General features: G+C 47.6%; 1 protein-coding gene across 4 annotated transcripts in view; it reads left to right on the top strand.

Annotated features, from left to right (window-relative positions):
- The window catches only part of LOC118776668 (microtubule-associated serine/threonine-protein kinase 1-like), a 49,810-nt gene extending 26,076 nt beyond the window's left edge, over positions 1-23,734 (top strand). For 3 of the 4 annotated variants that reach the window (XM_036527163.1, XM_036527159.1, XM_036527180.1), the window contains 26 exons: positions 696-784; positions 924-999; positions 3,052-3,072; positions 3,574-3,646; positions 6,024-6,184; positions 6,407-6,482; positions 7,056-7,265; positions 7,951-8,052; positions 9,630-9,762; positions 10,578-10,645; positions 11,046-11,122; positions 11,250-11,458; positions 11,815-11,953; positions 12,082-12,214; positions 13,270-13,435; positions 13,577-13,678; positions 13,805-13,927; positions 14,187-14,296; positions 16,276-16,433; positions 16,995-17,242; positions 18,065-18,310; positions 18,600-18,829; positions 19,426-19,548; positions 20,053-20,189; positions 20,475-20,662; positions 21,022-23,734. In XM_036527163.1, the coding sequence (XP_036383056.1) occupies positions 696-784; positions 924-999; positions 3,052-3,072; positions 3,574-3,646; positions 6,024-6,184; positions 6,407-6,482; positions 7,056-7,265; positions 7,951-8,052; positions 9,630-9,762; positions 10,578-10,645; positions 11,046-11,122; positions 11,250-11,458; positions 11,815-11,953; positions 12,082-12,214; positions 13,270-13,435; positions 13,577-13,678; positions 13,805-13,927; positions 14,187-14,296; positions 16,276-16,433; positions 16,995-17,242; positions 18,065-18,310; positions 18,600-18,829; positions 19,426-19,548; positions 20,053-20,189; positions 20,475-20,662; positions 21,022-22,727 (5,104 nt within the window). In that variant the 3' untranslated portion in view covers positions 22,728-23,734. The remainder of the gene's footprint in view (positions 1-695; positions 785-923; positions 1,000-3,051; positions 3,073-3,573; positions 3,647-6,023; positions 6,185-6,406; positions 6,483-7,055; positions 7,266-7,950; positions 8,053-9,629; positions 9,763-10,577; positions 10,646-11,045; positions 11,123-11,249; positions 11,459-11,814; positions 11,954-12,081; positions 12,215-13,269; positions 13,436-13,576; positions 13,679-13,804; positions 13,928-14,186; positions 14,297-16,275; positions 16,434-16,994; positions 17,243-18,064; positions 18,311-18,599; positions 18,830-19,425; positions 19,549-20,052; positions 20,190-20,474; positions 20,663-21,021) is intronic. The other variant, XM_036527172.1, reaches the window with a different exon arrangement.
- Positions 23,735-26,718: the final 2,984 nt, after the last annotated feature.

The following is a 26,718-nucleotide window of genomic DNA, read 5'->3' as shown; positions in this document are numbered from 1 at the left end:
TGTACCTGAGTCCGCTACGTGACAGGTATCGGCGAAAGATCTCTTCCCTTTGTGTGTCTGGCTGCCTGTGCCGGCGGAATCATTGTTGATATCAAGAGGTTTAAACTCTCATCGGTTCACTCATCACAGCACATCATTATGCTTTCTTTTCTTTTCGGCTCCGCATCATTATCCCACATGAAAGGAGCCTGGTCAGGATTTACAGTGGAGGAAATTGAAATTCTTTATCGCCGGGGCCTTCCAACTGGGCGGATCTACCTCAAACAATCCATCTCCCTGCACACGCGCATACACAAAACAAATGCGCACACACACACGTGCGAGTACACGAACACATGCTCTCCCAAACTCTGCATTCCACATTCAGCAATGCCCTGCACTCTTGTCTCTTTTTCACGGGTCTCTTTCCAAGTCTTTGCCTAGTCAGGGTCACGGTTTCAGCAGGATTCGGTATTCTTAGTTTGTGTGCTGCTTTTTTTTTTAACAAATACAAATATACCTTTGGTGTCAGTATTAGAAGTTCAGCTTTGCAAAAGGATGTGTCTCACCACCTGGAGCATTGAAGAAGATTTGAAATGGGCTGGTGGTGTTCACGGGTGGAAGCGAGACTAATAAAGGTCATTCATTGGTGTAGACTGACACATGATGACATCTGTACTGTGCCTGGTATTGAAAGCTGGTTTTTCTATTGACAGCTGCCGTACCAGTAACAGGAAGAGCCTTATCTTGACGAGCACCTCCCCCACCCTGCCCCGCCCACATTCGCCACTTCCAGGCCACATTGGTGAGTGCAGTATTCAGTGGGGAGGGCATGTTAATTGCCTGATTTTCTGCATTGTCTTGTGTTGTATAAGCACATTGATTTTGCTCTGACTGTAGATGCAGTCCTTATTGTGTCCCTGTATCTCCCCTGTGATTTGCAGGAAGCAGCCCTTTGGACAGCCCACGGAACTTCTCCCCCAGTGCCCCAGCGCATTTCTCCTTCGCCTCATCCAGAAGGTACATCCCACATCACATGGGAACACCCCCCCCCCCCCCCCCCCCCCCAAACCCTTGTTCATTCTGACTCCTGTTCCATATCAAGGCTAACACAACCCTGTCTTCCTGAAATACTGTATGTTCTCAGGTCAGTGTTGCATAGTAGTTATACAACTGAAGCTGGAGCTGCAGGTTCCAGTCCAAAGTGGGGTACTGCTATTGGAAGCAAGGTTCTTGGATTCCTTTAGTTAAAATCCAGATGTTTAGATGGATAACATGTTGAGTAGCAGCATCCTTATGTAGGACACCCTGGAAAAGGATGGATATGCTGGATAGTGGATGGATAGAGGATATGGTCCTCTAAGTCCATAATGCATTGTATTGCAACCCTGGAAGCACTTCGGTGCTGGAATCCTACATAATCCCGGTGGACTGGGTGATTTTAGAGACGTTATTGAGGCTGGCTTTGTGTCTCTGAAGCAGCTATAGCGGAGAGGCTTGATTCAGTCGCAGGTCCCTCAAGCCCATCTGAAATATTAAACAATGAGGTCAGTGTGTGAGTCACAGTGTTTCAGCAAGGCAGCCACTGCCCTTTCAGTGGCACTCAGTTAAAACAATTGAAGACATAATGGCCCCCGGCTGAGCTAGAACCAAATCACAAATCTTAATGTTTGCACAGTTTTTTTTTTTTTCTTTGAGGTGGGGAGGGGAGATTTTTCCCTTCCGTCTTTCCGTGCCTCGGGGAAGGTTGTGTCTAACGGTGAAAGGTATGGCACCATTATTTACTCCGAGGCAAAGAATTGGGCCAATATCTGTAGTTTGTCACAGGCGGTACCAGCAAGATGGCAAGAGACACAGATGGATGGGGAACTGAGTGAGAGGAAGTGTCACAGATGAACATATTTCTTGATTCGCTTGACGTGAGAGTCAGCCTGCAGTTTGTTGGAGAGGCGGGTGGAGCGATGGAGGCAGGGAAATCAAAGCGCTCTCTGTCTCGCTCGCTCTCTTAATTCAGTTCAATTCAGTTCTGCTCAGCTTGCTTTACTGCCAGCGTTAACTTCACAGTTGTTCTGGTAAAGCATATTTAACAATAAAAAGCCATACACAAGCACAAAGGATAATGAACTATAGCTGTGCATATAAACATACATACATGTGTACATATGTGCATATATACATATACATGTGCACACATGCGTGTATGCATATATGCATGCAGAATGAATTAATCTAAAATGAAAGTTGTTATCCTCTCCATGGTTACTGTTCATTAAACGGTAGCAGACAGCTCTGTACTGTGCTAGTCATGTTTCACTTTAAGAAACATCAGTATTTCTCCTCTCTTTGGAGGCTCTCTCTTTCTCTCTCAAGCACACACACACACACACACACACACACACACACACACACACACACACACACACACACACACACACAATATGCCACACGCCACACTGTTCCCCAGATTGCACCTGTCTAATGAAGATGACATTCTAACACAATGGCAAAGGATGAATATCACCGGAGAATCCTGAATATGTAATGAATATCTAATACCCTCATTAAAGATAGTTACACATATCCTCAGCCTCTCAATTAATACCCTTGTTCAAGGGACTCTTGAATGTGTGTGCATGTGTATGTGTGTGTGTGTGTGTGTGTGTGTGCGTGTGTGTGTGTGTGTATGTGAGAGAGAGAGAAAGACAGAGAGAGAAAGAGGGGGAGAGAGACAGATTTCTTTAGTCAATGACTTCTGTCATGTTTTTGCTACCTTGCCTTTATCAGTTGTGTGCCTAATCTGGGATTCCCTGCTTACAAAGAGCAAAGACAGAAAAAACAGTGAACACGTTTACAACTGAATTTGCATTACAACACAGCCGCACACCCAGCAACTACACTAACGCTCTTATGCTTTTATCATAAGACATGATGATCCAGAGCAGTGGAAGTAGAACCAGCCGGTGTTCAGATAAGTGCAGGCAGGAAGGAGACTCTCAACATTTGAGCGTTCAGGTCTCTGTGTCTCCCATATTAACCCCGTGCATCTCTCCCCGCCTCCCCCCGCCTGAGCAGCCATGGGCACAGAACAGACAGGTAACACTACAGCCAGAGAGCTCTGTGTCTGTGCGGAGAGGGGAAGTCACTGTGCTTCAGACAGCGCTGTGCTCCTTGTCTGTGGTCCTCCCCTTTGCAGTGCGCGATGTTGCTTGGCGTGTCGGCGGCAGCCGCGGCAGCTTCCTGTTGATCGTTCGCTCTTGTTTCTTTGATTCGTTTGACTTGGTCTTGATCGCATGTCGTGTCCGTGCAGCTCTCGGGAATTGGGGGGGGGGGGGGGGGGGGGGGGCTCTCCTCTCCTCTCCTCTCCACTCGCCGCTGCCTTTGCGGGGTGTCATTACTGCGATGGCTCTGTTCAGGCTTGATGTCTGCTTGACTGTGTGGTAGGGCTTGGGAGGGAGCCCTGCTGAAAGCCGTCTTGGAAGAGTGCTGCTAAGTGGTGACCCCCCCCCCCCCACCCCCCACCCCCCCTTCATCAGTGGAGAACTTACTGTTGAGGCTTCCTGGGACTAACTTGCTGTCCTCTCCCCCACCTTGCAGGGCAGACGGAAGGCGGTGGTCTCTGGCCTCATTGCCCTCCTCAGGATATGGGACCAACACACCCAGCTCAACGGTATCAGCCACCTTTCAATATACCTTTTACATAAGCCCCCCCCCCCCCTTTCTGTCTGCCTCCCTCTCTCTCTCTCTCTCTCTCTCTCTCTCTCTCTCTCTCTCTTTACTGCTGTCTCTCTCCCTATGCTTCTCCCTTCTGCTCTGTCTCTATACTGACATTGACAGTCATGATGACACCTGGCCAGTCAGAACATTTAGGCTCGTCATTTTGTCTTGACTAAAGTGGGTCTAACATGACATGGTGTTAAGCTTGGTCTTAAATTCTCTAAGAGTATCTGCTTCCACTCTGAGACCTGGTAAGCCATTCCATGCTACAATAACGCTGTATGTGTCAATTCTGCTCTTATGAGAGACTGAATCACTGATCACTGAATGGGGCAAGACAATGTGTGTTGGTATCCTGGTAATGGAATGCAATCATCTAAAAGAACCTTTACTCCCCTATTGCTTAAGACAGCATTCAGAAGTCCTTCCTCATGCAGTGGTGACTATCTGATAAGATCTCTCGGGATTGACGTATGTGTGCATATTACTCAGGCAAACGTTTTTTTATGTGATATTTTAATTTGTGATTATCAGATTATTGGAGCTAAGTATTCAATGCATGAATATTTAGATCTGATTTTCAATTTGCATATATTTGCATGCTTAATATGTGACATGCCATTAGTAAATAGAAAAGCCATTTCGTTTTGTAGTTTATACACTGTGACTGCTACCCTTGGCCTCATGCATGGATGCACACACACACGTTCCCCCCACACATGATAACACACACACACATACATAGACACACACATACTCTCTCTCTCTCTCTCTCTCTCTCTCTCTCTTTCTCTCTTTCTCTCTCTCTTCCTCATGCTGTGAAAATCAGCAGTAAATTTAAAATGAAACGCTGTGTTCGTGCGAGTCTAACATATATCCCACATTAAACGGAACTAAAAATAACCTCATGCAGATCGGTTGCTAAGATATTCGCAACTTGATTTATTGTGGGCTGATGGCCTGTCCTCTCTCCGCAGGGAAAGCAATAGGACATAAAGCCATACAGGCTGCATGCATAAGAATGGTCCTCAGCATGAGTCTCCCTCCATTTCTGCATGCCTCTCAACACCCTGACATTACACATCTGCACAGGGAGAGAGGGAGAAAGCCACAGTGGCAATGGCATTAACCAAGGGAGAAAATAGCAAGTGAAATCATACAAAGAAGAGGGGGGGGGGGGGGGGGGGGGGCTGAGAACTGAACTGAGAGTTCAGAGTGAGTCAAAGACAGAGAAAGAGAAGGGAGTACAGAGCTATTAGCTACTGATTTGGTATAGTATACAGTATAAAGACAAGAGAGACAGAGAGAGGTCGAGCACACATTGTGCAGGCTTCATTTTGCGAAATAATCCGATAGACCAAAAATGCTATCTCGCCAGGTGGGTAAGTGTTGAGGATCTCGATACGAAGCCTGAACCTCATTGGCCATTGAAAGCCACAGTCTGTCTCTGCTGATTGCAAACATGCAGATTTGAGAGCTGTATGTGGGATATAGTATGTAGGCCTGTTTCACAAGGAGAGGAGCTGATTGGGCTCAGTCCTACGCCGGTGCAGGCTGCAGGTTTCAGAGCACCCAGCTTTAGCACGGCTCATTATGCGCTTGATTAGTTACGGCAGGGCCTGCGTGGAGCAGGCGGAGATGAAAGGCAGGGAGTCTCACGCAGGAGGCCAGGAGAGCCGAGGGCAGAAAGGAGGGCTGAAGAAACGAGAGAGGGGAGCGATAAAGAGAGGAGAGGAGGAGACAGTTATCCTCCTTCCTTCAACCGTCCACCACTCCATCTATATCCTCAAAGCTCCTGTCCTTAATTGTTTAATTGATGGTGCTGATTGTGATAGATTGTGCCATTAGCGGTGGCTGTAGAAGTCTGAGTGGCAGTCTTAATGGATCTTCAATGGATGGCTCCTACATCTGTGCCCCTCCCCACCTCTTCCAGAAAACCCTGAGGGGTCTGTTTATCAAAGCCTGAAGTTGACTCAAGGTGTTTTTTTCAGCAGTGCTGAGGAACCTTTCAGTGGTTTACAGTGAAAAGAGAGACGAACCAGTCTGAGACCTCAGGGAATTCTGAGAGCAGTGTTAGTTTTAGTGCAGCGGAACATCTCCAAGTGGCCTCTCTTTCAAGTCTCTAACTGCTGGGTGTGTCCTTTCATGCTTGTAATGTGTCAGGAACCATCTAGAAGCTCTATATTATATAACAGTTCTTCTTCCAACCTTTTCACTCCCTCCCACTTTTTTCCACTCACTCCCTCTCTTCTGGCTTTGTCTCTCTTTCTCCCTTCTCTTCCTCTCTTCTCTCCCTCTTCCCTCTTTCTCTGTCTCTCCTCTCTCCTCAGTCCTCCAGCTCCTCCCAGGAGCGGCTGCACCAGCTGCCGTTCCAGCCCACCCTGGACGAGCTGCACTTCCTGTCCAAGCACTTCGGCAGCACCGAAAGCATCACGGACGATGACGGGGGGCGCCGCTCCCCCCACGTCCGGCCCCGCTCCCGCAGCCTCAGGTCGGTCTGAGTGGGAGCACCTGCCCCTGCTTTTGTAAAGCATTTTTACAATGGTACAAATGAATGGCAGTCCAAGTCATTACAGCGTCTGGCTGTGGGGAATTCCTGATTGGTTGAGTGGTGTAATGTACACACAGAACATTCAACTCCTGTGCATCACCCTGCACTCTGCCCGAGCTGAGAAACGCAGAATTGATTGTCACGCTCTCTCTCTTCCCCTAGCCCGGGACGCTCACCCTCCTGCTATGACAACGAGATTGTCATGATGAACCATGTCTACAAGGAGCGATTCCCTAAGGTCAGACATTCTCACAACAGGCACGTACACTCACCCACGATGCAATCACCAGCTGCCTTGTTGACTTATCATTCAGCTTAGAATAATGTTCTTTCTGGACCCCTCCATAAAAATGTGATGGAAATGGATATGATCTCTGCTCCCCCCGCCCCTCCCCGCCCCAAGCAAAGAGCAGAGTCAGCTCCACGTGAGAACTTTTTTGTGGATTTGTGTGTCTTAAGACACATCCTGTTAATCAATTTTGAAAGAAATCAAATAGCGAGGGGCATAAATTAACTTTGGTCGATTCGATTTTAAGTATATTGAATGCCTGATAGCGGCAGGATTATTCTGTGATGGAGCCACAAATGCCATCACAGATAAAACAATATTAACAAGATTACCACCCACAATTCCCTATAAGAACCCTCCCATTCCAATAACACACTAGATTATTCTATGATATGCCGCAGACACCCCCCCCCACACGCGCATGCACACACACACAGACACACATATCCCATCCTCCCTTGGTTCAGTACCAGGGGTAATGTCTGCTTTGCTGCTTTTGTGTCTGTGCATGGCGATGGCCAGGCCACGGCGCAGATGGAGGAGCGCCTGGCCGAATTCATCCAGCAGTACTCCCCGGAGAACGTGCTCCCTCTGGCCGACGGGGTCCTGAGCTTCATCCACCACCAGATCGCCGAGCTGTCCCGCGACTGCCTCACCAAGGCGCGCGAGGGCCTCATCACCACCGTCTACTTCTTCGAGCTGCAGGAGAACCTGGAGAAGCTTCTGCATGATGTGAGTTGTCCCCCCACCCCCCTCCCAGTGCCCCACCCGCCCTGTGTACGTGTGGCTCGGGCTGAGACACACTGGCCTGCTTTGTGTACAACTGAAGTCTGGTCAGGACTTTCTTTATCAGCCTCGGTTGTTGGATCAGATTTCATTTAGTCTTATTCGATTGGGCCGGCCTGGTCCGTGTTTTTGATGGACTCCGGTTCGAATCTGTCTGGTTGGGGCTGTTTTTATTTCATGAGCCGTGTGTTAATGAGGTTTTATTGAGTCGGGTTTGATCGGGCTGATCTGATTAAGTGCTGTTGATATAGTTTAATGCAGGCTTAATAGTCTACTTTCATAGAGTCTATGCGGTCGGGGCTGAGTCAAGCACCCCCTGCCACAGAGCTCCGAGGCTGAATTAGCTCCAATTGAACGGTATGTTAGCGGTGCACTTTCAAATACAGATAAAAATAGAATGGCATCAGTAACTGAAGAAAAATATGATGATTGTGACTGTCAGAGAAATTAATCTTTCTTTAAAGCGCATGCCATAGTTTGGATTGGATCCACATGTTTGAGTTGGGTTGATTCGGTTTGATTCAGTAAGATTAAAGCAGCTGTATCAGCTTTGTTTTTTCACACTGAATTGCAGGCTCTCCCCTCGCTGTCTCTCTCACGCTGTCTGTCTCTCTTTCCCTCTCTTTTTCAGGCTTATGAGCGTTCAGAGAGCGCAGAGGTGGCCTTCGTCACAGAGCTTGTGAAAAAGCTCCTCATCATCATCTCTCGCCCAGCCAGGCTTCTGGAGTGCCTGGTGAGACGCTGTCTGCTCGCCTTTTGGTCCACGAGCCCCTTGGTGTTCGTCTGTGCACAAGCTAATCACTCCAGCCCCCGCTGCCACACAGGCCACAAACACAGAGGACATTTAACATTTAATAGAGCCCGCTCCCCTCCCTGCACCATACTTACAGCAACACCCTCCTCAATGTGTCCTGTGGTTCAAAGCATTATTATTATTATTATTTAGCAGACACTCTTATCCAGAGTGGCTTACATGGGTTACAATTTTTACACAATATCCATATACACAGATGGATATTATACTGAGGCAATTCTGGGTTAAGTACCTTGCTTAGGGATAAATCAGTAGTGCCCCATCAAGGAGTCGAACCAGCAGCCTTTTAGTTATGAGCCCTGCCCCTTACCACTATGCACTATGCTCTGACTGCTGCAGCCATGTTTAGGCCAGAGTCTTGGAACACCCCCCACTCTGAGAGGAGGGCTGCCTGCATTGACATGTGGCAGAAGAGATTGATGGTCAGTCTGAGATCAGACAGAGGAACAGCATCGCGCTCCTTATGCTGTCACTCACGCCCCTGTCTTTGTGCCTAGCAGGGCTTATGCTTGGACCACAGCGCATACATCAGCTGCACATCCTCTCCTGTAGCCAGAGGAGAAACGCATATTCCTCATGCTGTAAAACCAGATCAAATGTATAATCGCCCTGTTTCTTTAGCTGTGTGTGAACGGCGTGTTCCCGTAATTTCAGATGGAAGGATATCACACTGTCATGTCATATCCAGCGCAGAGTGTGTGTGTGTGTGTGTGTGTGTGTGTGTGTGTGTGTGTGTGTGTGTGTGTGTGTCGTTAAGAGGAATGTAAAGCAGAGCATTGTCCGCCCACACGCAGCAATGTGAGGGCGTCAGCACAATGTTTTATGTGGTCTCAGATGGCTTGGACCGTGTTCAGCACAAAAACGGAGAGGTTTCAGGAAGGATGCGGCGTTCCTGAGGGCACGCAGAGATGGAAAGAGATTGTAACACTATACGCTCTGATTGATGAACCCCGCCACCTGTCAGTCACTCGGGTCTGCCTCCTCTGACTAGCTCCTCGGTTGCCAGGGAGACTGAGGTGCTGAGGTCAAAACGGTCGGGGTGTTGAAGGCGTTTAACACCAGATGCCAGCGGTGTAATTGATTGACTGCAGACAGCATTTTGTTAGTTCAAGCACGCTAAGATGGTGTCAGTGCGATTCATTTGCAGCTTCCTGTCGGCACTGGTTCTTGGGTTGGTGAAATGTCACAGACACTTAAGTCGGTTATTATCCAAACGCAGAGCTCTGTGAGTGGTTTCTATGTCGTCCTCTCTCAATCTTACATATTGAATATTATGATACAGGAGATATATAAAAAGCAATTCACCCCACCCAGGCTCACTATAAAATTTATCTTTTATAGCTAAATAACTTAATTTCATCTGTCATGTTGTACCCGGCTTCCTTGTATTTGTGGGTCCCCTGGGAGCCTGTATGTATTCACATGTTTTGTTGGGATCCCCGTACCAGACCTAACAAGATGGTGTGTGTGTCACACTCTATGCATTCCCCCGGCAGGAGTTTAACCCAGAGGAGTTTTACCACCTCCTGGAGGCAGCGGAGGACCATGCCAAGGAGGGACACCTTGTGAAGACGGACATCCCTCGATACATTATCAGCCAGCTGGGCCTGACCAGGGACCCTCTGGAGGGTAGGGGCACAGAAAAGCAGAGAAAAGGCTTTAGAATGAGATTCAGGAGGGACAGGTCTGACAATAACCCACGTGCCACCATTATTGTAATAGCATATAAAGGTTTGTGCCTGGTGCCACACACAGACAAATTGTGTTTATTTTAGTATGTGATTTAAAGATACTGAGGTACGTGAGAATATATGATGGCCTCTAACCGTTAGATTGTATGCCTTTTTCTGTGTCATTCCATGTTGTGAATAAAACAATGCCTAGTGAGTAAGAAACTCGCATTTATTATTGAACATAATAAAAATAGCCACATATGCAGATGGTTAGCTGTTGACAGTCTCTTCACACATTGAAGCAGCTGTGAATTAACTTTTTGTGAAAGACCAGCATTATAATCAGATTGTACTACAGAGAAGCATCCATGTTTTATCAATACTAGCAGCATTAATCTGAGCTAAGGAGTTTTTTTGTTGAACATTTGCATGCTGTATAGATCCGCCATGTATTTTAGAAGAAATAACTGGCTGAATTTTATAACACCTACTGTATTGTAGCATTGCTAAGCAACAGAAGACTGGATGATGAAATGAAACTAGATGAAACAGAAATAAAAAAATGACCTACCCAGCTATTTTGTCTGCTTCAGTTGACTCTCATTATCTATACCATTAGCCTCTTCCTGCGTGTCTTTTGTGAAATCCTCCAACAACTTGAAAGTGCACAGTGACATAATGCTGTTGTCTCTGTAAATATAAATAGCAAAAATGAGAGTTTTGAAGGGTTTGCGTGACCAGAGGTGTTTTTTTCCCCCTGGTTTCTTCCAGAAATGGTGAACCTGGACAGCTATGACAGTGAGGGACCTCACACTCCAGAGACAGATGACTCTGCAGAGGTAAAAAAAAAATCACCCTCTCTCTCTGGGGTGAAGCAGCACCCCCCATTCCTGCACCCCAACACCGCCTTTTAGACCCAATCAATCCAGCACTAATTACTTGGATCAAGTGGCAGTTAATCCCAGTAATTGACTCCATTCAATTTATTAAGGAGCTGAGATAAAACTCTGAAAAATCCTTTGGCCCTTCAGGGCTGGCATCAGACCCCCTTTGTAATGAACAAACTTGGCAACCGCCACTGAAATACAGCTGCAGGGGCAGCGGGGAGACTGGGATGGCACTAAATGCGCTCTGACAGTCTCACACCCTGCAGATTTCTGTTTTTTTTTTTTTTTTGCGTAGCTAATCTAGACAGTTCCAGTCTAAGACGGCCCCGCCTTAACTGTTGTGTCTCCTCAGGGCAAGATACGAGCCAAAAAGCCACCCAGCGAAGCTGACTTTCAGACCATCAAGCTCATCAGCAACGGGGCGTACGGGTGAGTGCTGGGGCGGCACAGGCAGGCCCCCGACTTTTAATTACTGATATGCTCCTCTCGTTGTCACGTGGTAATGGTGCTGGCACACAGTCAGTGTAACATGCATCTGTGTCGTGTTGCCCTGCAGTGCCGTGTACCTGGTGCGGCACCGGGAGACCCGGCAGCGCTTCGCCATGAAGAAGATCAACAAGCAGAACCTGATCCTGAGGAACCAGATCCAGCAGGCCTTCGTGGAGCGGGACATCCTCACCTTCGCCGAGAACCCCTTCGTGGTCAGCATGTTCTGCTCCTTCGAGACGCGCCGCCACCTCTGCATGGTCATGGAGTACGTGGAGGGTAAGGAGGGCGGGGGCTCAGCCGGCGGTCTCAACTGACATTAGGGTGTAAAGATGGCAAGCGGCCCAGTTCTCAGCGAAACAGGGTCAGATCGCACCCCAGCGTGAATCAAATCTACCCTCAAACGCAGCAGACCCGGTTTAACAAAACACAGCGTCAGAGCTTCCTTGTTAATCCTGCAATCACGGGAAAACGCGGTGAACTCGTGAGGAGACATCAAGGCGCGGTGAGTCAGTCCCGTTACTGGTGCTGCCAAGCATGGGGCGTGGAAGACAACACCACACAAAAGCAGAGAAAAACAGCAATTACGCGCCACGTCCATCCACATTGTCTCTCTCTCCCACGTGTGTCTCCAGGGGGTGACTGTGCCACCCTGCTGAAGAACATTGGAGCTCTGCCCGTGGAGATGGCACGCATGTACTTTGCCGAGACCGTGCTGGCGCTGGAGTACCTGCATAACTACGGCATTGTGCATCGTGACCTCAAGCCCGACAAGTAAGCTCCCCCTGCTGGCCAGGAACATGCAGTGCACGAGAAAAAAAAAACAAAGCACTGTCTGCGAAGCTGTGCTGTTGTTCGTTTCCCGTTGGGTAGAAATGAAAGGCCTCTGTCTTCTCCCTCAGTTTGTTGATCACCTCCATGGGGCACATCAAGCTGACTGACTTTGGCCTGTCCAAGATGGGTCTGATGAGCCTGACCACTAACCTCTACGAGGGACACATAGAGAAGGACGCCCGCGAGTTCCTGGACAAACAGGTACACAGCGGACTGCTGCTCAGGGTGAGAGAAATGTCTGAGGATCTCATCACCATCGTGGGTTCAGATCTGATGCAAGTGTGCTAAGTTTGTGCTGCCAATCACAGTTCTGACTCCTCCTTTCTCACCGGTGCTCCTCCCAGCAGAAGCCTGTGAGTGAGGGAGTAAGGCCTCAGGTTATACTCCTGTCTGTTTCTGCTGGTTGACCTTAGATGCAGATTGAGTTAGGTTTAGATGTGGTCCGTTTGCAGGGCTACAGGAATAGCTGGATGTTTTCCCAGCTCATCTGATTGTTGATAGCTGCACCATCGTACTGTTTATGTGTGTACAAAGCAGTGATATTACGTTTTGCACCAATACCCTCAGCAACAACAAACAAGGTTATAATTACAGGATATTATTTTAATATTGTCAAAATCAGCATTGTTTGTGCTCTATTTTTGGAATGTTTTGCAATTATTTGCCTGTTCTTTGTGCTTTAAATTAGAATCATAATCATCATTTGGCCAGCATCGCCCACCCAATTTGTGGGCATCTGTTTGTATTTAATGAATACACATCTGCACATGAAACACATACAAGTCCTTTCATGTTTTAATATAGGGTTTTGAATAGACGAGAGATTTCTGCTCATGCAAAAATGGTGTCTCTCAAGCCTTTCCACTCCTGAACAGGGTAGGACCAATTATAGCGATTCTGATTATTGGGACTACAATTTGTGCCATTATCATTTCCTTCAACGACATACAGTAGACTTACCATCGCCACGCATTTCCTAATCATTTCAATACAAGGTCGTTTCACAGGGAGTGAAAACTGTGTGCTAGAAATTTCAGAGCGATGAAGAGTCATTGTGAACATACCCCTTATCACTGCCCCAGAATTCACTGCACAAAGGGTTTTCCTTTCAACCAATTCGGCAAATATTCATCGAAATAGTACCTTTTGAATCACCTGCGGTCCAATCAGGGACCTGTGTATGACAGGAAATGAGACTGTTGGTCAGGGGTGATTCATTGCTCATGATTCATGATTTTGGGGGATCCCTCCAACAGGTATGTGGCACCCCAGAGTACATCGCCCCGGAAGTGATCCTGAGGCAGGGGTATGGCAAACCGGTGGACTGGTGGGCCATGGGCATCATCCTGTATGAGTTCCTGGTGGGCTGCGTGCCCTTCTTTGGGGACACGCCCGAGGAGCTGTTCGGACAGGTCATCACAGGTAAAGGCTGTCAATGTAATGTAATGTAATGTCTGTCTCATCGCCGAGTCCTTTAACATCGTCTGTGTCCTTTTCAGTATCGAATGGTCTTATTGGATTAGCTACCACGTCTCCCTTTTCTGTCTGTCCCCGTGCCTTTAGATGACATTGTTTGGCCGGAGGGTGACGAAGCACTTCCTGCTGATGCACAGAGCCTGATCTCCACTCTGTTGCAGACCAACCCCCTGATGCGGCTAGGCACAGGTAAGCACACACCCGGCGGTAGAGGCTGGAGGATAGGTTACCCCAGTTTGCATGTTGATCACCACCATGCTCTTTGAAATAAGGAGGATCTCTCAAGCCGTGTGATTTGGTCCTCCCTGCCACCAGGCGGAGCCTTTGAAGTGAAGCAGCACGCCTTTTTCAACGACCTGGACTGGAACAGCCTCCTGCGGCAGAAGGCAGAGTTTATCCCTCACCTGGAGTCAGAGGAGGACACCAGCTACTTTGACAGTGAGTTTATGTTCACAGCGCCCCCTGCCTACTTAGGGGGAACTCCCACTGCCACAGCCAGCTCAGCCCCAGATCAGTCTCTGTGCACGTTTTGTGCATTCTGTGTCTCTGAGAGTAATGACTGTGTTTGTACAGTTGACTCCTATTTGCAGTTTGTTGTTGTGTGCTGCTGTGCTCTACTTACCTTATGCTCCACATGTCTCTCTCTTTCTCTCTCTCTCTCTCTCTCTTTCTCTCTTTCTCACTCTCCCTCCCTCAGCCCGTTCGGAGCGCTACCATCACATTAACTCTTATGATGAGGATGACACTAATGATGACGAGCCAGTGGAGATTCGACAGTTTTCCTCCTGCTCTCCTCGCTTCAGCAAGGTCAGCCCACACAAAACTTCTCTCTCCCTCTCTCTGTCTCTCTCTTTCTCCCTCCCTGTGTGAATCTGAAGCACCACTCGTGGGAGAGAGAGGGCCCTGACAGCAGATAGAGAGCTCATTATAGCTGCGGTGGAGCACCAAGGAGACCAGATGAGTGCTGAGCGAAGCCAGTCTCAGGGAGACAATGAGCCAGGCGTGACCCCTGCACAGACACGCACCCGAGCAGCGCAAGGTCCATTCACAGCAAGCACTTCAGACTCAGCCCAAGACCTGACCTCTCTCAGGCGTAGCCTCTCCAACCGCACCGCTCTCTCACAGCCTCCCTGTAACTCCTTCCTGAACAGATGGCAGCCATTTGTGTGGATATCACGTACATAAAAAAATGAATGATGCATTTGTTTGATCAAACGTAGCCAAAGAATATCTTTGTTTGCCTGATTCTTGCTGTGCTGGTGATCAGACGGTATTCTCGTATTGTAAATAGAGGGCGAGCCCCCCCTGCGGCTTATATCCATTTCAAAGGCATTACCAGTGTCTCATACTCCTCAGTGGGAGCACTAACCGCGTGAAATGAAGACCCCGTCAAAACCTGTGTTTCTGTCAGTATCCTTTGTGGTCTAACAGAGATCCACTGAGCCACATTTTTATTAATGTGATGCGTTTGTATTCATTCATATTTTTTAATCTGTATTATTACAGATTAATACTATATATTAACCTAATGATACAACTGGAATCACATTAGAAAGTGGCTCGGTCTACACTGACACACAAGATGGATTCACACTATTTATTGAATTTGTGGTAAACTAACTTATGCTAACTTGTAGCAAGGTAGAAAAATATTCTTGCATTTTATATGTTGGGAGAGTCATTGTGCCAGTCTTACTGTTAGCTAGTGAGCTAACTGGGGCTTTGCCAGTTATGTGTTTGGTGTGATATCTCATCAAAAACACCATTTTATCCATAATGTTTTCCTTTCTGAGGTGGTCGCTATTTGCGTAAACTGTGCCTTGCGTTTTCTTCGGCTCGTGTAAAGATGGCATCTCCGAAACTGTATCTGTTGAGAACGAACCAGGGGTCCTCCACAGCTGAGCACTTGGGCAAATCAAAGATGTGAGAAAGATATCCACCTGCTTGAAATGTTAGGCTATTCTTCCCACCCAGAATAAGTCCCACTGCCAAAGAAGGAGAGAGGAGAGGTTCACCATACAAACAGCACCAGTAATAATTCAAGAGTCAATAATAATGAACCAGTTCTCAGTAATTACGCCAGTCCACAGTTTTGTCGTTTTTCAGTTGCGTCTCATTTCTCCATTAATACACTAACAATTTATCTATTGCCAATACAACCTCTGTGCACAGCCACCTACAACCGTTGTGCATACCCAATACAACCACTGGGCATCCCCAGTACAATCACTGTCCATAAGCAATTAGACCACTGTCCATGACTAATACAACACAATAAGACTGCTGTCCAAACCCACTCTCCTCCCCACAGCTGGGCCCTTCTCATTCAGTCTTAATCAGATACCAGGTGGCCTTGTTTAATGCTCTGTGTGCTGTGCGGATTCATGTAAAAAGTGTTTTGCTTCTGTAAACAGATTGCATAAACCACTTTAACTCCCAAGTAGTGTCCTTCAGATACTCTTGTGCATCCTACCCTTTCCCTGCCTCACGCATCTTATTCTCATAAATAATCAGTAACCTTCGTATTAAATACACGCGACACGCATCAAAGGGACACAGATGGACAGTGTGTGCTTAAAAATAAAAGGCAAAGAAGAGGGGAGGTTTGGACTGTGTGAAAGAAAGGGAGAATGGAAGGCAGTCTAAAAGCAATTCTAGAGTGGATGAAATACAGTACTTAGAGCCCACACGCTCCCTGCACAGTGACTGTTCATCCCTTATGGGGCTATGTGGGGTCTGGCACTTTTGACTGGAGGGTAAGCTGTCTGTGGGGGTGTGATCTGCAGGTTTACAGTAGCATGGAGCATCTGTCTCAGTTGGAACCGAAGCCCTCTGTCACCAGGAGGGAGCACAAAACTCACAGAGAGGACAAAGGAACCAAGAGGGAGAGTCTGGGCAGCTTCACCATGAGGGACAAGAGCTGGAGGACAGGATCCCCGGAGATGTGAGTGAGGAGACGCATGCACACACACACACGTGCACACACACACGCGCATGCACACACTCACGCACACGCACACACACGCACGCACACACGCACGCACACACGCACACACTCACACACACACACACACAAATAGAAAAACACAGACACATATAGACACACACACACACACACACACACACATTGACACATACAGACAAACATGGACACACATACACACACATAGCTTATTGCAGAAATAGAACTGAGTACAGACACAGACACAGAGAGAATGAGATAGCTAGCTTCTTACAGCCTCAGTAAATATATTGCTAACCACACACTTATCTGTTTGAATCAGCTAACACACTTACCCCTGAGAGATTGATGTAGCAGGAAGGAAGGAAGGGCTTAAAGTTGTGGGAGGCAAGGTGCAGTCTCTATCGTAAAAAGCTGGGATTTACAAGTAGACACAGCAGCTCCACTAAATGTGAAAACTGTGTCGGACAGCTTAATCCCTGTGCAAAGGAAAGGCCATCTAAAGTCAACGCTCTGGAACACGCTTGGTGTTCTGTTATCCAGGAAGCGCCTGTCGTGCTCTGAGTCCTTATACATGGAGGGGGACTCCAGCCCACCCTTGGGGGCCCGGCGACGGTTCTCCGCCCTCATGGACCGCTTCGCATCCCCACTAGAGGGTGACCAGGAGATACCTCCACGGCAGCCCCCTGTTAAAGCCAGAGGAACCTCTCTGGAGGGGGCATCGATCCCGCCCTCAGTCCAAGCAGAGCAGAAGACTGCACCAAAGGATGGCAACGGGGCCACGGCGGGAGGTGGGTGATCATTGAGGGCGGGGCGGGGGGGGGGGGGGGCGACAGGAGGAGGAAGGTAGGAAGGGAAGGAGGGAGAAAGAAAGGAAGGAGAAACAGGAGAGAGGAGGACGGTGAGGACAGCGAGACACAGAAAGAGAAATGTACACTGGAAGAAGGAAAAGAGTTTTTCTTCTCTAGCACTAATACTGTACTGTAATTGCTGTAATACATTATTTATCACTTTACTCTGTTTATTTTTCACACACCCTGGCTGATGTTCTCGTTTAGGGATGATGCAGAGTGAAAAATACAATTCAGATCCAAATTACTAATTACAAATAATAAGTAACTCAGTGAACATATCATTTACTGTTATTGAAACAGAGCACAACCTGTTCAAGCTGCAGAACATCACCCACTGTATGTTAGAGAGAGAGCGAGGGGGGCGGGAGGGAGACAGAGAGAGAGGTGCAGTTTACTTAAGTAGAGATCATGAGCAGGAGGTCTGGGAGGTAAGTAAGTAAGTAAATAGAGACACTCCAAAGGAGGGCAGGAAAAGACAGTGAAATAACCGAAGGGATAAGCATAAACGATAAAAGTAAGTGGAAGATGAGCAGGGATGTAAATCGATGTGCTTTGTTTCAGCCTTCCCAAATCCTCTTTCATCCACAGCTGTCTGTGAGCGTTTCCGTAGAATTTCAATTTTATCGCCTGGATGGGGATATTTGTCTAACGTGACAAAGAGAGGACACATTACACCAACATTTCGCTAAGAGGTGTTAGATTCAGGTCAGTATTAAAGGTGACCATCGTAACCCCTAAAATGTCTTACTGGTTTTTCAGACAAGCCGCCTCGTCCTGGTGAGGTAGCAGGAGGCACCACCACAGGTCCCACAGCTGCTGCGGCAGGGGCCCCCAGGGACACGGGAACCCCTGACCCCCTCGGGCTGCGGGCCACCAATGACCTTGTCCTGCGGCGGGCACGACATCAGCAGCTGTCCACCGATGGGGAGAAGCGCAGCCCGCGACCTGGGACCAAGGTCATCAAGTCCGCCTCTGCAACGGCACTCTCCGTCATCATCCCTGCAGGTACCTAAAACTGCCACAAGGGGGAGACAGAGGGGTGAGGGCTTGGCTTTCAAAGCAGCTGGAGTCCTGCTATCTATGTTGCTAAAACATTGGGTTTGACAAACATTGCTTACAGACAGATAAAACGTAATCCAATTTTCAGATTTTACTAAAGATGTTTTTTATTTTGTCCGTGTCCATAGAAAAATTTTGTCTCACTGTATGTGTAGGTTTAGCTCCCTTTTTCTGTCTGCTGATTTCACTCTTGTCATCTCTCTCTCTCTGCTCACCCCCCCCCCTCTGTGCTCAGTGGAGCAACATGGGAGCTCCCCCCTGGCCAGTCCCATGTCCCCCCGCTCCCTGTCCTCTAACCCCTCTTCGAGGGACTCCTCCCCCAGCCGAGATTACTGCCCCGCAGTGAGCGTGCTGCGCTCCCCCATCACCATCCACCGCTCCGGCAAGAAGTACGGCTTCACCCTGCGGGCCATCCGCGTCTACATGGGCGACAGCGACGTCTACAGCGTGCACCACATCGTCTGGGTGAGAGAGCAGGGCAGGCGGGCCTTTTATACTCCCACGGAGTCTCACAGTACAGAAACTAAATCCGGTAACTTCAGAACTTCTTCCGACGCAGACTGAAGACCCACCTTTTCAGACTGCATCTCGGTTCCACCTCAGTCCCTGCCCCCTAACACCTGCTACTTCTAGTACTTGCTGTTTATTTTACATGCAGTATTGCAATGGGTTTTGGATTCTTTGATCCCATGGCTGATGAATGGTAGTATACTTGGCATTCCTCGTCTACTCAGGTTGCACAAGTTAACTTTCTGTAGGGCTTTAATAGTGCTATGCTCACACTCATCGGTCTGGAAGTGCTGTTAACCTGGCCTGACACTGGTTGCTAATTCAGCTTCAATGGATATGCTTATGTCCTGTTGTTCTGGAGGTCGCTTTGGATAAGAGCGTCTGCTAAATGAACATGATGTAATGTAATGTAACTTAAATATACCTTTCAGTGACCGCTGTGTGTTGCCCTCAGATCAGTGAAGCGCTTGCCTCCTTTACCACTTTGGCTGATCTAGTAGTACGCCTGTCGAAAATCGTTGGTTCAAGCTTCATTTGCTTCATTTGATCAGCATGTGGAGGATGGAGGCCCCGCCCAAGAAGCAGGACTCTGTGCCGGTGACCTCATCACCCATGTGAACGGGGAGGCTGTCCACGGATTGGTCCACACGGAGGTGGTGGAGCTCATCCTGAAGGTGAGAGGAAGCGGGGAAAAGGGGCTGACACTATGATACCTGATCCAGTTTATCAGTGCCAGTTACTGTTGCTTAACCTCTGTTGAGCATGAGAGAATCTTTTACCTAAATTAAAATGCTTTGGTAATATGAGCTTCACTGTGATATGTCTTATTGCTGTCATTATTGCTATTATCTGTCAAGTTGATGTGTTTATCCAGGGTGCCAGCATAAACAGATACACATGCAGACTGGTTTAGAAAATGCAATTTAAATTTAAATGGCAAATATAGTAAGAGCAGGCACTGCAAATGATATAACTTTCATCTACAAATTCATTACAGAGTTTAATTATTATTTCAGTTTAATAAACTGAAATAAAAGCATTTTATTTCCAAATTAATAACAGTTTAATTAACCCGATAACACCTGTAATACCCTAGTTGATGCAAGCGCAGAGAATATTATAGGTACAAGTTATACAGAAATTACGGTTAGCACAATTTTTTTCATGTTCCCCTTCAGAGTGGCAACAAGGTGACAGTGACCACCACACCCTTTGAGAACACCTCTATCAAGATCGGCCCCGCTCGCAAATCCAGCTACAAGTCCAAGATGGCCCGTCGCAACAAGAGGACGCTGGCCAAGGATGGCCAGGAGAGGTACACCCCGTCGTCACCGAACCGCTCTCCTGCTGCATGGTTATACACAGTCAAAACACAATAACATACCCAAAATGTTGAAGTTGCAACAAGAATTTTAACATTCCTTTCATCCTTGCTGTTTTTCTGTTACTGTCTTTTTCTCTCTCTCTTTTTCTTTCTCTCTCTCCCTCTCTCTCTCTCTTGCACACACACACACACACACACACACACACGCTCTGCTTCTCTTTCTTTGGCATTCTCTACCCTGCCGACTCCTCCGTCTCTCTCGCTGTCTCTGAGCAGCAAGAAGCGCAGCTCTCTGTTCCGGAAGATCACCAAGCAGTCCAACCTGCTGCACACCAGCCGCAGCCTCTCCTCCCTCAACCGCTCTCTCTCCTCCAGTGAGAGCCTCCCTGGCTCCCCCACCCACAGCCTGTCAGCCCGGTCCCCCACCCAGAGCTACCGCTCCACCCCCGACTCCTCCTACCTCGGTGAGCCCCGCCCCCCACGTCACGTTGCAACCACTCCTTCTCAGCAAGCTCTTTGTATAGGGTCAAGTGACATCTGGGCTTTCAGCCCTGGCCTTACCACTGCTGCTCAATGCTGAAAACACCTCTAGGTATCAGAATGTACAAACTGTCTAAAAGAGACTCAATCCCAGCAAACAAATCCCAGAATCCCACCTTCTTAGTAGAGCCTATCCTGTCATTCCAGATTAGCATCTGGTATTGCAGCTCTGCTTAGCCAGTGCACACTTCTTTTAATGCCAGTTACTGCTACCACAGAAAATCTAATGCTGTGCTGGAATGATCTAATTAAACAGGGACTCTACGATTCCTTTTCTCCACAGGCGCCTCGTCTCAGAGCAGCTCCCCGGCCTCCAGCACCCCCAACTCCCCTGCGGCGTCCCAGCACATGAGGCCCAGCTCCCTGCACGGCCTGTCCCCGAAACTGCACCGGCAGTACCGCTCGGCCCGCTGCAAGTCCGCCGGCAATATCCCGCTGTCGCCGCTGGCGCACACGCCCTCGCCCACCCAGTCGTCCCCTCCCCCCCTGCCCGGGCACACGGTGGGCAGCTCCAACACCACGCAGACCTTCCCCGCCAAGCTGCACTCCTCCCCGCCCGTGGTGCGGCCGCGGCCCAAGAGCGCCGAGCCGCCGCGCTCGCCGCTGCTGAAGCGCGTGCAGTCGGCCGAGAAGCTGGGCTCGCCCCTCTCCTCCCAGGACAAGAAGGGGGTGGGCGGGCCGGGCGGCATGGCCATGCGCAAGCACAGCCTGGAGGTCTCGCACCCGGAGTACCGCAAGGACTCCTTCCACAGCGAGCTGGGGCTGCAGAGCCTGCTCGAGACGGAGGGAGAGAACCTGCCCAACTGCACTCCCACCTGCCCCTCCCCCACGGCCTGCGAAACTGGCACCCTGAAGCCGGCGAGGAAGCTGGGCAGACAGGAGTCGCCCCTCAGCCGCGACGCCCTGCTGGCTGGGAGAGAGAGGCTAAGCGAGGCTTCGGAGGAGAGAAGCTGTGGGGCGGGGGTGCTTACACAGCAACCGCCCACCAAAGAGGGGACCACAGACACCCAGCGAATGGCTACTAAATCCTCAATGACTGAGCCCTCCAGGGCCAAAGAACCTCCAGCAGCAGAGACGCAGCCCCCACGCCCAGCACTGCCAGTGCACAGATCCACCCCCGTGGGGAAATCTCCAGATGTCAAAGATCTCATGTCTTCTGTGGAGACAGCAAGCACAAGCTATGGGCCCAAGCCCCCAGAGAGGAGCCCTGCACAGGGGGGCACCCAGAGCCCAGCAGAGAAAGACCGGAAGCAACAGCATGTGGTGGACATGGAGAGCGGCACCAGGGGCCAGGAGAGAAATAGACAGAAAGAGCCACAGCAGGAGGCGGACAGGAAGCCGGGTCCTGCCAGAGCCGACCCGCTATGGGGGACCGCAGAGAAGAGGAGCACAGGTCTGGACAAAGGTGTACTGCCAGTGTCTGCCTTGACTGCTGAAGTCCTCAAGGCTGGTAGAGGCGCAGAAGCCGGAGAGGGCATGAAAAAGGGAGGCTTAGGCACCAATTACAGAACTCCAGAAACCAGGGCCAAGAGCTCAGTGGCACCACCCCCACTCCCAGCTCTAGCCCCGGGCAAGTCCAGACAAGAGAAGGGGCCATCTCCGGTGAACTGCTACCGAGGGGCTCTGGACTGGGAGGAGAAGTGTCTCCTGGAGGTGGTAGAGGAGCACTCTCCGTCCCCTACCCCGTCTCCCACCACGGTGTCACCCGGGTCCAGCAAGTCACGGCCGGTCTCCCCGGGCGACAAGGCCAGCTTCGTCACGCAGCTCACCAGCGTGGCCAAAACCATGCTGGGGCCCATCAAGGGTGTCTCACAGGAGGGACTCAAGGGAAAAGACGGTCCCAAGGTGTCGGAGGAAAGGCGGGGCAGCTTGGCAGGGAGGCCTGAGGCTTCGTCCGGGAGTCGACAGACCCCTTCAGCAGCCTCTTCGGGACCAGTGAGCTCTGCTCCTCCAGAGAAGACAGACAGTCCCCACAAATATCACTCATGATTGGGCCAGCGAGAGGGGCAGGGGATGAACCATTGCACAATTCCAGGCACTTATAGGAACATTCCAGCCATGTGAGAAAAGACATGAAATACAGTGAGTCATACTCAGAAAAATGTATAGATTAAAATAGACAAGCAAAACAATTGTAAAGGTGCTTCAACAGCTGTTTTCAATTGTGTATATAGAAGGTGTTGCTTCACCATATATATCTGATGAACAGATGTCTGTGTGAATGCATGTTCAATATTGTCTGTACATATTAATATCAAGTTCTGAAAAAAAAAACAGAAAAAAAAGTGCTTTACTGAACTAAAATGCTGAATACTGTGAACACCAAATCCAGTCACTCTAGTTTCCAAGGTGACCAACCTAAGTTTCTGTCTGTCATTAATACAAGCAAGAAGCAGACGCATTTCTGTGGCCACAGAGGGGACTTATTGTAAGAAACAATCCATTAGACCATTAGTTATCATTGTGGATTTTCTGGTAAACAATTGTGGATGAGAAAAAAACACAAGGCATCTCTTCTGTTGAAGACCCCATTATCCAGTTTGGAGTTTGGCTGACAGATTTTGACTGACATACATTAACTTTCCTGGAGTTTACCTCGCAGGCCTCTCTGCTATGAAAAATCCATGAGAATGCTTTTGGTGACTCACAGCGAGGAGAGTCGTTCGGTGTCCCTGATCCCAGAGGCCACAGTAAAGCAGATGTGACAGGTTTCATGATGAATTAGACAGTGCCTGCTGGAGCCACGTAACATTCTCAGCGCTCCAGCTCCAGAGAGGCTGCCTGACTCAAAGGGATGCTACTGCGCTGATATCAACCCTTTTGCATGTGAATCAATCAGTGCCGCTATCCTGTCTCATCTTCGCATGATATCACGGTGGCCTGTCTGTAGCCGGCTGTGTCAGGGGCCATGTTAATTGTAAAAGCAGCATAAAATAGCATGCGTTGAGAGTCGAAGGGCACGTAACGGAGTGATATGTTTACTTAGACTGAGAAGAGACAGGACACTGAAAATGTGTGTGTGTGTGTGTGTGTGTGTGTGTGTGTGTGTGGGTGGGTGGGGGGGGGGGGGGGGGGGGGTTCCTGGGGCTCAGGGAAACAGCAGAGGAGGGGCTCAGGGATGAACCAGGTCCAGACCTCATTGCAGCGATTCTCTTGCGCAGGGAGTGCAGGAGTTGAGAGCAGTTCAAGTTGAATTGGCGTTATCTTGTCGCCTTTGGTTTACTGTCTCATGTTTAACTTTAATCAAAAAGAAACCTTTCTCTTCTCCTGCTCTGTCACATTTGGGTAAATACGCTACGGGGAAGCTAAGATAGCAGCAGGAGATCAGCCTACAGCAGTGTGCTGTACAGAAATGAATAAATAGGGACCGTTTTTTTGTTCTGTTCAAGGGCTGGGTCCAGGGCTGGGTCTAGGGCTGTTCAAGGGCTGTGTCCAGAAATGAACAAATTGTGGCTGGCAGATTCTGTCAGGCTGCCTGGGGCTGCACAGAGACATCATACACTGTCATTACTCTGTACAGAAGGTGAGTTATTCCCCACCTGTAGCAGTGCACCTGAAATGTAATCCCAGTTGCTGCACATACAGTTTGCCAAGGAAGGATGACTATGGAGCCAGGCCCTAAACATTTCTAACAAATCAGATGGATATGTTGTGTTGTGAAATATCTATAACAAACCACACAGATGGGTAGTGTCACAATTATGTAGAATTTCACAACAGTAGCTTGGATTCAAACAGAGGAATTTGTACCAGTGTATGCACATCATATTTCTAAAAGGATTAGTCATAAAAGTGTCTTTGAAATAAATTGGTTTCACATCCAATTGTAATAGATCTGTAAAAAGCACTGGCTTAGAACTGTTTTAAAAATCATTGTCAGATTCCATGTAAAAAAAAAATGATGTCTGAGAGTGTTTCAACTTCTGGATCACTGTGCAAGACTTCCATTCTGGCAAAATGGATGATCTTTTTCTCTTTCTCTCTCACACACATGCATGCACGCACACGCACACTTTGTATGCAAAGCTGTGTCAGATGTGATGTCCGAAGGGTGGAAGTGCCAGTGTTTGTTCAATTTTGTTATAAAGTTTACATTGTGTGGGACAGAAGAGAGCGAGCTAATATGCAAGTTCTTGACTGAGGACCTGAGAACATTCTTAAGTTAGTGATGTTTTTTTTTCCTGTATTACTTAGACCATACCACCCTCTAGTGGTAATGATTGTGTAAAGTCATTGCTCAGAATTTTAACTTATAGAATTCTATAATGTTCTTGTAAGGTGGGGTTAACATTCCATTAACAACCTGAGAACCTTTTAATCAGAGTAGACCAGGAGTGCTTTAATTGTTTTTCTGTTGTGACAAACTTTTCACCATTGCTAAGGAGCACTTTAAGGTAGCATCACAAGGTATTTTTAACAAGACAGGAATTTATTATCCATTTATTTAACTCTATACTTATACATGTATATACATATATATGACAACAACACTCCCTATCTGGTGTGTGGTGTGCGTGTGTGTTGTGTGTAATTAATTATGTGGTGTTGGAGAGACTGCATTTTTATACCGTTCTCTTAAACATATTGCTTATATGTTTTTGAGTATCTTGTCATTAAAAAAATGTGAGACACTTAGTAATTAGGTTTTTTTTTTGAGCCAGGGAAACATCCGGCAAAAAACAAGATCCAAGACATAACCTAAAAAACGGCCCATTCAGATGCCATTGCAGAAGAAAGTGCAGTTTATGTAAGAGGGTGCATACTGTTTGAACTCTTTTCATCAGAGAGAAAATGTTCCATGGTAAATATCCATAATCATCAGATCCATAGATCTGAATCACTCTGATATTTCTATCCCAAAATGAATTTGATGAGCCGAGACTGGTTCATCACTGGCATTATTGCAGAATCTTAGTATTTGAATGTGTACTCATTGCGTCCACCCAAAGGTGGTGGGATTATGCAACACGAGATAATGGAAATTAGATCATTTTTGATACCATCGTCAGATATTAGTACCAAGGAGTCATATTCTTAATCACAATCACACATAAAAATGAATTTAAACTTTGGTCGTTACAGAGTAGTAAAGTCAGTAAACTGTGTTGTGAGAAGAAAAAAAGTGCTCACTTTTAAAGAAACTATGGTGCCCACCTTTCAGTGTGTTCATATATTGCAAGCAGGTTTTCCTAGTCTATGCTTGAATGAAGTCATGTGGTAGTCAGGTCTATGTGGTAATGGCAGAGTGTACTCATTATTGTCGTTGTTTCATTTTGGAAATCAAACATTTTAATATGCACTTTATTTTGAGATTTTAATTTTTATGTATGAGATTTATTTGTATATTCATGTATTATCTGGAGAAGTACAAAAAATATATATACATATTTATCATATTTATTATTGCAATTGTTGAGAATGACTACCAGGTCTGTCATTCTGTGCAGTCCCACTCACTTCAGTATTGCACTGTGGGTTGCAGTACTAATTGTATTGTGTTAGTATGACTTTTTATCTTTATTTTGTATCCATCCTCCTTTGTTTATTTGTTTTTTTGGGGCACTTTTGTTGTGATCGGATGTGATTTCAATGCAGAAGACACCTGAAGTGCAGTAAGTGTAATAAAATTCTGAGAAATTATCTTGAGTTTTGTCCTGTTCTTGTCCAATCTGTATAAACAGTATTTGCATATTTAAATGAAAGAAATACACTACATTTTAGAGCTGCAACTTGCATAAAATTTTCTGTGACTAAGTATTAAAGGGGAACATCCAAAGAAGAAATTACAGAACATCCCACGTGAATACAATCAAACTGTCCAGGTGAAGATGGCATTAAATCCAAAGCACATTTAATATGAAACATTTTGTGCTTAATATCACAAAAAAACCTCTACCAAGTTCCAGGACTGCATCTCATATTTGTGAGTATTGATATTTTGTATTGTTTTGTTTTTAAATGAAAAAAAAATCATTTCAAA

This window comes from Megalops cyprinoides, chromosome 1 (genome assembly GCF_013368585.1).
Source record: "Megalops cyprinoides isolate fMegCyp1 chromosome 1, fMegCyp1.pri, whole genome shotgun sequence".
In the NCBI taxonomy this organism is placed as follows: domain Eukaryota; kingdom Metazoa; phylum Chordata; class Actinopteri; order Elopiformes; family Megalopidae; genus Megalops; species Megalops cyprinoides.
Note: the sequence above shows the minus strand (reverse complement) of the source record. Positions and strands in the feature narration are given on the sequence as shown.